The sequence below is a fragment of the Ursus americanus genome, chromosome 2 (genome assembly GCF_024610735.1).
Source record: "Ursus americanus isolate L20-20 chromosome 2, mUrsAme1.1.p, whole genome shotgun sequence".
In the NCBI taxonomy this organism is placed as follows: domain Eukaryota; kingdom Metazoa; phylum Chordata; class Mammalia; order Carnivora; family Ursidae; genus Ursus; species Ursus americanus.
Genome location: NC_142128.1, coordinates 34326693 through 34341510, shown reverse-complemented (window position 1 = coordinate 34341510; position 14818 = coordinate 34326693). Strand labels below are relative to the sequence as shown.

Here is a 14818-nt window from a genome sequence, read left to right as displayed (position 1 = left end):
AGGACATCAGTCACGTGGAATCAGGGCCCACTCTCATGGCCTAACATTAACCTAATTACCTTTTTAAAGATCCTGTCTCCAAATACAGTCACATCCTGATGTATGAATGTGGAGTATACATTTCAGTCCATTAATAGTAGGACAGGAATGGGTAGGCCTTCTTTTGGGTGGGAAACCAAGAGTAGTCTTGCTAAGATTATGCTGTTGGTGGTCTTCTGTACCTTCTTGACCAGCCCACCTCCAGAGAGTTTGGCAGGATAGTTAGGACTGGGAGTTAGTCTTTGTGTTCGAAATGCTACAAAGGAAAGGCAAAATTTGCCGATGTACAAAATACCAACGATGAAAAGTAGGCTGTACCTCTTTGCCCATAAACGTACTCAAAGCAGATATATTCAGCCATTTTTACGTTTTTTTCCCCAAAGATGTGGAGATGCCCTTGGGCCTGGATTAATGAAAGTGCATCCAGAGCAGGACAGTCACCTGGGTTGCTGATCAGAAATGCAGATTTCTGACCAGCTGAGTCACGCTCTTTAGGAGTGGAGCCTTTGAAGGCATCCCATTTCAGTTCTCCCCAGTGGATTCCTAAAGTCTCACAGGCTCGGAAAACCTCCAGTTTTAGGAAGGCAAGAGCTCACAGCATTGAGGTTTGGGAGACTGGCTCTCCTCCAGTGTTTCTCGATGTGTGTTCCCCTGACACCATGAGAGCGTGTTGAAAATGCAAGTTCTCAGCTCCAACCCAGACCTATTGAATCAGTCCGAAACTCTGGGAGTGGGACCTGGCAGTGTTCTGTGTTGAACAAATCCCCTCGGTGATGCTGATGATGCAGGTGATTATAAGAACCCATGGGGGACTGAGGGCACCCCTTTCAGAAAGTACCACTCCTGTGAAGAAGACATTTGCAGGTTTCTCTTACGGTGAAGTATCCCTTTGTCACCAGCTTAGAGCTTGTTCTTTCAATTATGACCAAAGTTTTCCTGTCTTTACTCTAATTTAAAAATACATTTAAAAAATCATTCTGTAACAATGGAAGCAAGAAGGAGTCATTGATAAAGTGAGTCATGTTCTAGGAGCCTAGATAGCTTTGTTTCTCACCCGGAATTTGCCTCTGACTGATGATAAGGCTTTTCGTAAACCACATCTTTGTTCTGTGCCATTTTTTCCCATCTCTAAAAAGGGACTAATACTTTCTGACCCTTCTTACTAGGGAGGAACAAATGCAGTGTAAAAATGTGTGAGGAAATATTGAATGAAAACTTATCTTTTTGGTATAAAATGAAAGTACTGTTTTTAGTAGTGATTACTATTACTATGAAACATTTTTAGCTCCGACTGCAATATGTAACAGAAATATAGAATAGACATTTCGCCAGTCCTAATAGTCATGTTTCATAAAAATTGTGCCAAAATTACTTTTAAACTTTATTGATCTCAGCAAGCAAAGTAAATTAACCATAGGGTCCCAGGTTTGAGGGTCGTTTCGGACTCATTCCTTTGTTCCCTTTCTTGTGTATGTATTTGTTCCTGAACATTCGAGTACTACAGAAGACAGCATGTCGTTCTTTTGAAGGGCACCGGGGGCTCAGCGGATGTGCCCCAGAACCCACGCGGTGCCTAGCACACGAGAGAGGCCAATACACACTGCGGAATGAATGGCAGCCCTCACAGGCCACCTTTTCTTAGCTGAGCACTGGCGGCAGAGAAGCTCTGGAATGGCCTCCTGCATTCATTCACCATTGGCCTGTGGGATTTTTCCTCTCAGCCCCCTCTGCAGAGTCACCAGGCCTAGTGACATTGGGAAAGCTGGACCCCAGCAAAGGGCTGTTTGCAAGTGACTCTGGGTCAGCACATAGATGCTTGCGGAGGCTCAGACAGCCCATGACACTCTCAGAACCTTCCACAGCAGGTGCTCCTGAATCCCTGTTGGCTCTTAGAAAATTAATAAAGTGTGGTTGTTTTTCTTTGTGCCTTTAATTTTTTTTTTTTTTCATTTCAGTAAAGATAAGAGCATTCTTCTCCAAGTGTTCTAACTCATCTTCATCTTGGAGCTAATGAAGTGACTCAGCCACTCCCAGTTGCTAGGCAGTTGGGGCGTTTCTTTGACATGTTTTTTTCCTTCTTTCTTTATTATTTTTTTTTATTATTATTTTGGTGGAACTCAGAAAATACAGGACGGGCCTAGTCATTCACCCTGGGCTGGCTTGGCACTCTGCCTCTTCGGGACTAAAATGGAAGAGCAGACATTCAAAAGAGCCTTTCTCTTCTTCCTTTCCCTCTTGCGTTCTAATTTTATTTCTTGCAAGTGCAACATGGCGGCCTGTCCCAAACCCTCTGGTTCCTCTTCTCAGGCCCCTCCTGCCTCTCAGCCTACCCTGGACCCACAGGGATGACAGAGAACAAAGATGTGACTCCTGACCTCTTGGAGTTCACAGCATCCATGGGAAGACACTCATTCAATAGATCATTACAACACAATTGAGACAAGCAGAGGAAGGAGGCTGCACTTGGCAGGTGGAGGCAAATAGATCTGGTTTCTAGGAGGAGAAGCCACAGCCGAGTCCGGAAGGGAGTCATCTAGGGGAGGGGCAGGGCCTCCAGGGAGAGGAACCATCCTCTATAAAGGCAGAGGTGTGCAAATGCACCGTCGTTCCGGTTGGTTTGAGTCCAGTCTCCTCACCTGAGCGTTGGCCGCAGAATACAGAGTTTAGCTGCTTCCTCTTCCCTGTCTGTGATAGGAATCACCCCTTTGAGGCTTCTCCCTGCCCCTCATGGGGCCAGGAACAATCCCCAGAGCTGTGGGGAGTCTCCGGTTAAGAAGAAAGGGTTGGGATGCCCCATCCGCACGTGGACCTTGGCTCACCCTCTCGCAGCTGGAGGATTCCCAATCCTGCCCGGGAGTGGCCCTGTGGATATCGTGCCGGAATTTGGGGTGCTGATGAGTGAGTGTGACAGACTTTGCAAAGGCTCTGATTATTCCAAACTTTCGGTCTGCCACGTGGAGCCAGTTCGTGCCAGGCACAGGTACGGGCTGGTCGGATTTCATGAGAAGCTGCCTGAGTCCGCCTCAAAAGAATCAGAGAAGAGGGGGAAGCAAGCGAATCCCTTGGAGAGGCCTTGTAACTGCGCCTGGACTTTAGGCTTGGACGTCCCTAGCAATAAACAAGGAAGGGGCAGAAGAAGGTGCCCTCAAGAATGATTGATTAGTGCACTATTTTTAGCCAAGAAAATAGAAATGAAGAAGGCTTTAAAAACATAACAATTTAATCATATTCATTGATCCTTCCAAGAGTCAGGTATTTTGCTAGGGGCTGGGAATAGATGAGTAGGGTTTGGCTGTGACCCGGGGGGCTCATCGTGGCTAAGTCCAATATGTAAGTGGAAAGTTGCAGTAGAGTGTGGCAAAGGATCTACGAAAGAGATTTTTTTTTTTTTTTTAAGTAGGCTCCATGCCCAGCGTGGCACTCTGCGCGGGGCTTGAACTCAGGACTCTGAGATCAAGATCTGAGCCCCGAACAAGAGTTAGAGGCTTAACTGACTGAGCCACCCAGGCGCACCTAGGGAGTTTTTTGTTTTTTGTTTTAAAGTGTGATGGGAGCGTAGAAGGGGGAGTGATCCATCAATTCCTGGAAACTGGGAAAAGAGGCAACTTCTAAATGACCCAGCAGGAATTGCGGTGGGGTCTTTCTTTAAAATTAGACCCCATGAAATTCCCAACGTTCAATCCTTTTTGACATAAAAAGGTCAATGTCATATGGTTTAACCTAACGGTAGGAACAGGAATCCCGTCCACCAACTCTAATCAGGTGGTAGCAACTGCCTAGAAGCTGTGTTCAGAGTGATTCTGAGGATTCCAGGATAATAGGAAAGGACACTGTGGAAACTGATGAGTGGTCTGTCCTTGCTAGGGAGTGGTGGCTACTGGTAGAAACTGAACACAGTTGCCATCTTTACATTATAAGGAGGAAAGCCCCCTTTCCCCTCCTCCCTCAAAAGCCTGGATATCAGAGTAAAATTGCTTTATAAGCAAAGGCACAGAAGTCTGAGAAGTATAGGATGTGGCCATGGTGGCGGACAGTTCATACTAGCTGGAGGCAAACGGTCAATGTTGGGGGGATGGGGTGAGGATAGAAAACACAATGCAAGGGACTCACTAGAAAGCTGCATCACAAGGTGCTTTGAACGACCTTATAAACACTCCTCGTGCTGCTGCTTGCACCCTATTACCCATTTGACTTACTTTTTAAACAAACACACATGACTCGCCCCTGCCCAAAAAATGCGTAGAGGTTACAGTGTTCTTCTCTGCCTCTTTGTTTCTGTTTAATTCAAAGCTTTCTCTTAAGAAAAGGTCACAAAGTACTAAGAGAACATACAATAAGTACTTTGCAAATTAAATTAGAGGATGTTTTTTAGGTAAAATAAAAAGCAAGTCTTGTGACAGCATAGATTTTGTTTTACAAAGGTCAAAATTATTGCATAAAGAATTTTTTTTTCACTACCAAGAGGAGAGCTTCATTATGCACTGCCAGGATTTAGCTTCCTAGAGGGAATCTGTGCTGTGTCCCCATGGGATTCTCTAAATTGCATTGAGAGTGTTGAAAATTGACCCTAAGGTTTTAACTGCACAATACTGAAATGTCCTTCTGGATATATTTTTGCTACAACTATGCTGTTTTTCTTTTGAAACCAAGGCACCCCCAAGAAACTTCAGATTTCATTTTAAAAGTGTTTTCTAAGCAGGGGTAGACGTGAGAGACCCATCGAGTTTTCTCACAAGTCCCACCCTAGAAGATGCTGATTGGGCAGCTCTCTGTGTATCCTACAGAAATGTCCGTTTCTATCTAAGGTTTTGGCAGCGAGCGAGAACATAGGGATGAATGGCCTGTGCAAAGTCAGACCAAGTCCTCACTGATAAAGCAGGGTGGGGGTCAGGGTGTGTCCGCGGGGGGGGGGGGGGGCATGCCACTCCTGTTGGTTGATTCTAGACCCCACAGCCCCACGATCTGGTGTTCAGTTTGTTTGCTGTTAATTACGGTACTGTGCCAGTTTCTTGCCAAAACTGAAAATACCTACCGAGAAGAAATTAGACCATGTCACCTCCCATCTTATATGTTGGGATAAACTTTTTAAATAAAATAGAAGAAAGAACCATCAGTTTAGCAAAGGCTGGTCATGACTCAGGCCCAACTCCGAATACATTTAGCGCCAAGAGGAGGTCAGTCAATTTCACTCTTCTACCCAGGCTTCCGTGGGGGCTCTTCTCCAGCTGTGAGCGTAGGATACCAGGGTAAATGTCAGAAGGACCAGGGGACATTGCTTTAGAGGGAACTTCTGTCCATGGGGCTGCTTCTCCTTGTCAAAGAATGGATGGAGGTGGCTGAGTTGGTGACAGAGGGACTTAGGGATTTTAATCCATCTTTGCTTTACCTGGAAATAATGTACAAAATCCAGGGAAACACAGGGAACGGAAGGTAGAGGTGGAATTTGCAGAAAGCTTCTCAGTCTTCCTCATAGGTTCCATCTGTTCCAGCTCCGTACCTGAAGTTGGGGGGGAAGGGGTCACCGAGACCACCTCTGGAACTGCATTCGGTTTTTTAGTTCAGGAAAGATGGCTATCTTTTGACGGTTCACATGGCAATCCCTCTCTGTTTGGCAGACCCCCACTCACTCTGCAAGTTGTAACTACACTTCTGTTGACCTTGGGCAAGATACTAAAGGACTGTAGAACCCCTTAGCCAGCACTAGGGCAGGGCTCCAACGACGTGGGTGAGCTCATGGTGAGACAGGCTTCTTCTCATGGGGGAAGCTTTTCCGTTGTGGTGACAGCAGGAAGATCCAAAACCCAAAATCGCATGTAGGCAAGTGAACAGAAACCACAGGAACACATTTCCATCATCAGTAATGGGCTGACAACTCCTCAGAAGTCTCTCTCATTCTTTTCAAAGTCTGAGTGTGAGCTTTGTAGCAGCAGGAAAGAGAATTGATACCCTGAGGATTCCTGACCCTGCTCGTCCTTGGAGTGGGCGGTGGTTCAAAACACATCACAGATTGAGGAGATATGTCAGGATTCCACCGTTCCTCTCCGCTGTAAAATTCCACTGTGCGAGGATAAGCCTGGTGCCCTTTGCTTTAAATCAGGCAGAGGACAGTCAGGTCTGCAGTGCGGGCTCGGTGAGGCAGTCTCTCAGGCTAGAAGGCTGGGAGCTTTCGGGAAGAAATGAGATACGCAGAAGCCAAAGATTGTCTCGCCCCAAGCCCAGCGTGGGTCCAGGGTGGGTCACGTGGAAGGTGAAAGTTGCGTTCATTTCTGCCCTGCCGTACTTCTGTTCTTCCCCTGAAGAACTGATTCAGACAGTCTAAAGTAGGGGGAGGAAAAGTTTCTTCCAAACATAGCAGTTCACGTGCTTCCCCTTTACTGAGCGATGATTACTTGCCAGCCCCTGCCCCAGGCACATCTCTAGCCATACGATTCACAACCCTTCCTGGAGGTAGGTATATTCACCCCGTTTTCCAGATGGGAATCCCAAGGCACAGAGAGGTACAGTGACTTACCAAGATCACACAGCTACGTGGCCTCTGAGCCAGCCCTGTCATCTAGTTCTCTCTGATATTTCTCAAGCCCCCTTTGGCGTGTGCCATGCTGCCACCATCACTGATCCAAAACTGGGTCCTGGAGCAGCCAGACCCCACTAGAGAAACCCCAGGTGACAAGGGTAACCCGTGCTTGGAGGGCTGGAGGGTGGGTTCCCAACTCCCCGCGGCTAAGCCAGGGGGCTGCCACGGGTGTCCCCATCACGTGCACGGGGATGTGGCTATGTTTTCATTTCTCTGCCTTTCTTGTTTGCGTTGCCGTGATCTCTCAGGTGTAGTGTGCCTGTTCCCAAACCAGATACCATCTATCTCTCTCTCTTTCGTAGGCACGGTGCTGTTGTGCCAGGCAAACCAGGAGGGATCTTCCATGTACAGTGCCCCCAGTTCACTTGTATATACTTCCGCAAGTAAGCCCGCTGTTGTGGCTCTCTCTTTGTTTTGTGACATAAATCTGAGTCCAGTCACCTTCCCTGCCATGTAAGTTCTCCTCCTCCCCTCCCTCTCTGCTCCACCCTCCCTGTGGCTCTCCACAAGATCAGGTTGGTTCTCATAAGCATGTCTCTGTGTTCCCCGTCACCTTAGCATCGAACCCCTTTGCTCATTACATCTGAATGCTCACTTCCAGATGTCCCAGTCATCCTTTGTTAAGACCCGGCAAATCGGGTCCAATGGATGGGACATGGGGCATTGGTCTGGGTTGGGGGGAAGACGCATGGGGGGGGGTGGAGCTCAAGCTCACTGCCTGCCTTCTGTGACAGCTTTGCAAATTAACGTGAAAATAATTGACGTAAAATATGCGGGCCACCCAAGTGGCACCATTTTCTCAGGGTGGAAAATAACGACTTGTTTGCAAGGCTCTTCTGCCCTTTGCTATGTGATTCCAATGAGCAGGAGGAGGAGAGAGAATGTGGTTCTCCCCCATTTAACCGGGTGGGGGGAACAACAAGAAAAGGCACTTTGATAGATAGGAATATAGCCATCAGGTGCTGGGGGAGAAGACCAAAAACAAATATGGAAGATAGGTCACAGTGTTGACATGGAAAAACCAAGGATTTCTCTGCCTGGGACGGATGTTCCAGGGTCGAAAAATGCCCCACCCCCACCCCAGTTCCCAGAACAGGTTGAACAATTACAGTTCTCGTGGATTCCATCATGGTACCCCCAGCTGGTTTGCCCCTCCTGAGAAAGACCCCCAGCCACAGCTGAGTCCTTCACATCTATTTCATAGGCTGTAAGATTTTCACCCTGTGAAATCCCCATAACTAAGAAATTGGTCCTCACTGGGATCAGTGCTCAGCAGTGAGTGTGGGGACAGGAGAAGGTGGGCTGCTGGAGACCAGCTAGAGAAGGGGGTGATGGAGAGCAGCAGTAACGAGTGCATGATGATTAGGACGACGAGAGATGGGGGAATCCTCTCCAGGTGCCAAGATCAAGCATCTCAATTTCCAAAGGCTCAGAAAAAATAAACTCTTTGCTGGGGAGCACAGGTTAGAAACAGTCACCAGAAACCAAAGACATGACTGTGAGAATCCCCAGGGTTTCTGAAGGTGCCAGGTTATGGGGCAGCCAGGTGTTCTTCCCAACCAGCATAGCACCTTCCACAGCAGGTTGGACATGAAGTAAACGCAGAGTATCTTCCTGTGTCTCTGGGAAGCCAAAATCTAACCTTACAGGCAAGAAGTGGTTCTTTCTAAATGTATGGATGTGTGTGCGTGTATCTTGTAGAACTAGGATTAGGATGTTAGTACATATTTTCACCTGCTCGACCCTGTTTCGTCCTCCAAATCCACACCAGGTAGGTATTATAATGTTTGCTTTACAGCAGAGGAATGGAGGGGTACTGAGGCAGAATGATCACCCAGGATCACACAGCCACAATGTGGTAGATTTGGTTTTTTAACCTGGGGAATTATTCAACTTTTGACTGCTTTTCTGGCTCCATTTGACCCTAAATATCATCGTCATTCCCTTGTCTCTCTCCCCTCCCTTCTCCATAAACGTTATTTTCTAAAGGAACGTTGGCAGTCCAAAACTTAACCACAGTTGAGTTCCGGAGTGTTATTTTGTTTTATTCTGTAACATCGTTGTCCTATAGAACTGTCTAAGATGATATGTTCCATATCTGCGCTGTCCAGTACGTGGGCTCATGGGACAGAGGCACTGACTTTTTTATTTAATTCAATGTTAATTAATGTTACTCTAATTAGCCACAGGGGGCTAGTGGCTACCATATTGGAAAGCATGGCTCTCAATGATCATATGAAATATTCATTTCTGTTTCAGTTCTCTGTTCAGATTAATTCCAAATAAGGGCTGGTTTGAATCGGGATAGTCATTCGAAGGCAGCTTTGGGGGAAAATGTGTATCATCAATATCAAACATGGAAATCTATCGCAAATTCTTCATATTAAAATAGGGGAGGCATACAGAGGAGACGATGTCATCTGAAGCAGGGGTCAGCAAACTACAGCCCAGGGACCAAATCCAGCTCACAGCCTGTTTTCGAAAAGCTCGTGAGCTAAGAATGGGTTTTAGATTTTTTGAAGGATTGTGGAAACAGAGCAAAAAAAAAAAAAAAAAACACAACATGTGGCAGAGACAGAAGTGGCCCACGAAGCCTAAAATATTGTCATTCCAGCTCTTTACAGAAAAAGTGTGTTGATCGCAGATATAAAGTGTTCATTTTATGATTGAAAATCCAAAATGACAATATCACTTCACTGTTTATACATTTTTCTCTGAGTTTAAAAGTAAAAATTTATAATAATTATGGAAACTGTATAATGATGTCCAACACCCTTCATTTTTAAATTGCATAATCAATCATATTACCTACACATTTTTCATCCTATTATTTTCACTGATTATCATGTCATGTGCACTTTATGAAAATATGTTAAGGGCCTCATAATATTCTATCATTTCACAATAGTACATTTTAATCAACCCCCCATTGTTGGTAGAAATTTTTCAGAAATATTAAAGAAATGTCCTTGTATATATCAGTGTTAAAGGAAACAACAATTAATAAATAATTAATTGTCCTACCCCATAACAAAACAAAACAAAAACCTAGTTTCTTAAAACAAGGATCTTTACATCAAAACTAGGGATGTACTGTATGATGACTAACATAATATAATAAAAAAATATTATTTAAAAAAAAAAAGAAAAATAAATATTTTTTCCACCCAAAAAAAAACCCCAAAAAAAACAAGCATCTTCACTTGTCGATCTGTCAAGGAATGGCATCCAGACTGACAAGCTCAGGGAGTGTTTCGTAAGGAAGCGAACGCGGAGGTTTCTCCTTCCCCACCTGGGTCGTCAAAGGGACTGTAGATACTTCCATCTCTAGGCAACGATACTGCGTGTAAAGACGACCTGTTCCTCCCTGAGACGCATTGCTGAGGCTTTCTGCTTTAGTGTTCCAAGCGAACAATACTTTTGGGGGCTGGACTGATTGCCATTATCTGGCTTCTTTGTTTTTTTCGTTTTTGTTTTTTCTGCGGTTTTTTTGGTTTTATTTTTATGTATTTTTTTTTTTATTATTATGTTCAGTTAGCCAACATATAGTACATCATTAGTTTTTGAGGTAGTGTTCGGTGATTCATTAGTTGTGTATAACACCCAGTGCTCATCACAACAGCTGCCCTCCTTAATCCCCATCACCTGGTTACCCCATCCCCCACGCCCCCCGAAACCCTCAGGGATTTTGTTTCCCAAAATCCAGAGTCTCTCATGGTTTTTCTCCCTCTCTGATTTTTTCCCGTTCAGTTTTCCCTCCCTTCCCCTATGGTCCTCCGTGCTATTCCTTATGTTCCATGCATGAGTGAGGCCGTATGAGAATTGTCTTTCTCTGCTTGACTTATTTCACTTACCATAATCCCCTCCATAATTCCGTCCATGTCGTTGCAAATGCTGGGTATTTATCCTCTCTGGTAGCTGAGTAATATTCCATTGTATATATGAACCACGTCTTCTTTATCCATTCATCTGTTGAAGGACATCCCGGCCCCTTCTACAGTTTAGCTATTGTGGACATTGCTGCTATGAACGTTGGGATGCAGGTGCCCCTTCTTTTCACTACATCTGTACCTTTGGGGTAAACACCTAGTAGTGCAATCGCTGGGTCACAGGGTTAGCTGGCTTCTTTGAAACATCACTTAGGTTTTCTCCTCCAGATTAAGGTATATGTTCCAGTGCAGAGTCATATGTTCTAGAAACAATCCCGCCAGCACATAGACGGTCATTTTTGCTTGCCTGTGCTCTCTCTGTCTCTGTCACACACATGGGTGTGCGCACACAGACACACACACACACACAGTGGGGGCACACACACGGCCACCCAGGTTCATCTCCTCTCTGAGTGTGACATCCACATGCCTGAGAGCCACCTCTCTTGTCTTTTGAGCCACCACACCTTTGAACGGTGTGGCCTCTTTTTGCTAAGAATCCAGCCTTCTCCCCAAAAGCTGAGGATCCCTTACTTCTCAGCAATCTTGTAGGATGCACCAGCTTTTTAACTTGAAAATGTCTATATTTCTCATGGTTATCTAATAGTTGTACTCCTGTAGGAAGGTGTGTATACATTACACTTTCGTAAATCGGATCTTATGTGTTTACTGACTTCCATGATTACTCCTGAGTTTGTGTTGGCTTTTTTCCTCCCATGGATCTTTAACTGGCCTTGGAGGTTTTAGACTTAAATTGCCCCTCTGCCTAGCCAAAGAGCTAATCATCTGTAAATAACACCCTTAAATGTGGTAGGGGAGATGGGTTTTCAAGGAACCCTGCTGAATTCCTCTGTAATGAAAATAATTCCTACTTGAGCTTATCTGTTTTTTAAGATGCATTTTTACATAATGGGTTTTCCCCCACTTAAGTGAATCATCCTGATAATATGACCCAGGACATGAAAACAGAAAGAGAGATTTCTACTCACAGCTCCGTGTCAGTACAACCTAATCCCACAGGTTCTCTCATCTCTCCCCGACTGACCCCAGTTTTCCCCCCTCATCCTGACCTTTATCCCGGTGTGCAACCCCAATTCAGCTTGTGTCACGGGACATCACGCATCTTCTCATGTATCCCAATGAACCACTAGCATCCAGAGTGTAAAGTGGGCCAACATTTTAGCAGACAAATGAAGTTGAAGCAAAACTCCAGAGAATTAGGCAAGATCACCTTGTACCAAATGGAAAACATTTAATATTAATATTTTTGTCTTAAGAACATTAACATTTCATCAGCTAAACTAATTAAAGTTATTACATGAACTACTTTATTAGTTTTAAAATAATTTGAATTCATTTAATAGCATTGTGTTTACTTAGAAGAGCCCACATCTGACCCCTTAACAGAGGGGTTTGGTAAAAGCTGGGGCAGGGCTGGCGGGCTAGCTCACTGCCTTCCCGCTCCTGGGGCCAGTGATCTGTAGGCTCCTCCTGTCTGGGGGAAAGGCACCTGCTTTATTATCAGTGCTGTTTGCGTACAGTGCGTGCTTACTATCCGCAATGACTCCAGGCAAAACTAGGAATGGAAAGAACATGTCACCTTTCTTCCAAATGAAAACATTACCTCCATTTTTTATTAGTTGAAATATCAAGAGGTAAATCCATGGTTCCGATGAATGGCAAAGTCACTTTCTAATTTGGATTAGCAAAGCGAGCTCTCACTGATCCTTATTTCCATGTGAAGTAGATGTTTCCAAAAGCCGGTCGATGTTACCCATCTAATTCTGCTTTCATTACAATTTTATGAATAGACTTTAAATTACAAATATAACATGTGCTCCCCATAATTAGAGAAGTATGCAAATACACACACATATGTGTGTGTGGAATGATGTGGTAATAATGTCCCCATATTATCTAAAAACGTACACCTTTAATGTAACCCATATTGACTGCCTGCAAAGCATCTTTCCACATTCTCTCCATACTAATGCAAAGAAGGACATACACACATGAAATGGGGGTGTTGGTAGTTTGATTTTATACAGAGGGGAGTGTTACCCATATGTATTATGCACACATTACACATTTTAATCATATTTTGTTTCACTTAATAGCAGATTTTGGCTCCCTCCCGTTCAGCCGTTTGGGTATTTTCACGCTGTCCCATGGTCCTTTAGCCTTTCTCTGTCCACACTCATTCAAACTACTTCTTTTCCTAAAGCCTGCAGCAAGTATCTTTACATACACCCTGACGTCCCAGCGCCTCAAATCCCACATCTAGCCTCCCAAACATGGGATTGGTGGTTCCATCCTGATATCCTTCATGCCCGTCACCCAGTTACCCCATCCCACCACCCACCTCCCCTCCAGCAACCCTCAGTTTGTTTCCTGTAGTTAAGAGTCTCTCACAGTTTTTCTCTCTCTGATGACTTCCCATTCAGTTTTCCATTTCTTCCCCTATGATCCTCTGCTCTGTTTCTTATTTTATTTTTAATTCACATTGAGAGAGAACTATTCATTAGGGGGAATAACCTGTGAAGAGCATAGATACCACAAACATATTTCCTATTTGGGGCCTTTGCTCTTGCTTACATTCCAGCTACATTTTTAAAGACACAGGCAAGCATATCCGTCTTTTCTCTTGTTACAGCTTTAGACACCACTTTAGGTCACAAAATCCCTGCCAAGAGCAAGTATTCCTTAGCGTTCTATTATTTTTCTAGGGCTGCCATAAAAAATACCATAGATGGGGGGGTGGTGCTTAGACAACAGAAACTTATTTTCTCTCCGTTCTGGAGGCTGGAATTCTGAGATCAGGGTCCTAGCATGGTGGGTTCTGATGAGGGCTCTCTTCCTGGCTCATAGATGGTCACCTTCTCACCATGTCCTTACAGGGCAGAGAAAGCAAGCGCTTGGGTGTCTGTTCTTATGAGGCCCCACCTCATGACTTAGCTCAGCTTAATTACCTCCCAAAGGCCTCATCCCTAAACATCATCACGTTGGGAGTTAGGGTGTCAACATGTAATTGTGGGGGGAGGACACTTTTCAGTCCCCAGCAAGTACCTTGACACAGAGGTACCAGTTTTATTTGTCAACAGGCAAAAAAAAAGCATTTTCCAGCAGAAATGTATGGATGGTTCCATGTGCTTACCAATGCAAGCAAGTGTATTTTCACATAGTTACATGGAAGCCACAGATGAGCTTGAGATCCATGTGAGGATAAATCCTAACGAAAAAGGAAGATGACTGTTAATTCCCCCTGAAATTTTCATTCCTGACCACAGGGCGGGGGGAAATCTAGTATCACAGGCTCAGGATGCTAAATGTTATCCAAATGCAAAATCACTTCCTCACTTATTCACTTTTATGAAACTCAAGGGCAAGCAGTGGTGGCATGGTTTTAATTGATGTATTGATTGCAGATTTTATGGAAGTAATTGTGTGGAATTCATAAAACAATGATTTAAGTGGCAGAAACATACATAAATCAGGCCGCACTGTTCTACTTTTAGGTAATTGATAGAACTTCCATTGGTTTCTGTAATTAAAGTAACAGCCTAAATTAATTTATGGCTTCCTCTTTCTTCTGCCCAATACAGAAAATGTCAGTGGACTGAGTTCAGTTGATAGAAAGTACACGTACAGGTCACTGTGTTACTGACACACTGGTTTAAAGACCCGTGTCTCCTCTCTCCCTCTCCCGATATTTCAGAGCTCCGTGGGGCTCTGAAAAGGCCTTTTCTAATATTTTCTGGAGGAATCACTTAAAAGAAGGATAATCAGAGCCAGGATGAGGGTGAGGCGAGAGAGGGACTCACCTTAGACAAAATCTAAAGAGGTGCCAAAAAACTCAGTAGTCAAGATAAATAGTATTCTAATACAGTATTTTAAAAAATCTAAATTAATGGGAAAAAATTGACAGTGAACAAAATATCAAAATTTTCATTAAGACAGGACGAGTATTACAATTTTTTTTTTTTTACCTTAGGGTCCAATATGCTCAACATAGCACTTTTTTGCTTAAAATTTGAGAGTCTGTTGTTCATCATGCGTTTTTTTAATAATAATTTTGATTTTTTAAAAACTTAAGATTTATCCTGATTACTGGCAGGTTGTTTGGTGTCACCTCCTCTTAAATTTTGTACCCAAAGTGTGTGCCTAACTGGCCCTACCCTAGTCCAGCCCTGAAATAATAAAAAAATGATAGTAACTATACCAATATTAACTCATGGCTATTGAGCACTTACTGTATGTCAGGCATTCTGCTAAGCCC

At 44.2% G+C, this 14818-nt stretch overlaps 1 protein-coding gene across 20 annotated transcripts in view; it reads left to right on the top strand.

The window, feature by feature from the left end:
• RBFOX1 (RNA binding fox-1 homolog 1) overlaps positions 1–14818 on the top strand; it is a 1395365-nt gene that overhangs the window by 1308935 nt on the left and 71612 nt on the right. For 17 of the 20 annotated variants that reach the window (XR_015728091.1, XM_087870651.1, XM_087870643.1 and 14 more), the window contains one exon: positions 6916–6996. The exons of the other annotated variants lie outside the window; for them this stretch is intronic. Coding sequence is in view for 16 of the 17 variants with exons in the window: in XM_087870651.1 (XP_087726777.1) it covers positions 6916–6996 (81 nt within the window). In the remaining variant the exon portion in view is untranslated. The remainder of the gene's footprint in view (positions 1–6915; positions 6997–14818) is intronic. 20 annotated transcript variants of the gene reach the window in all.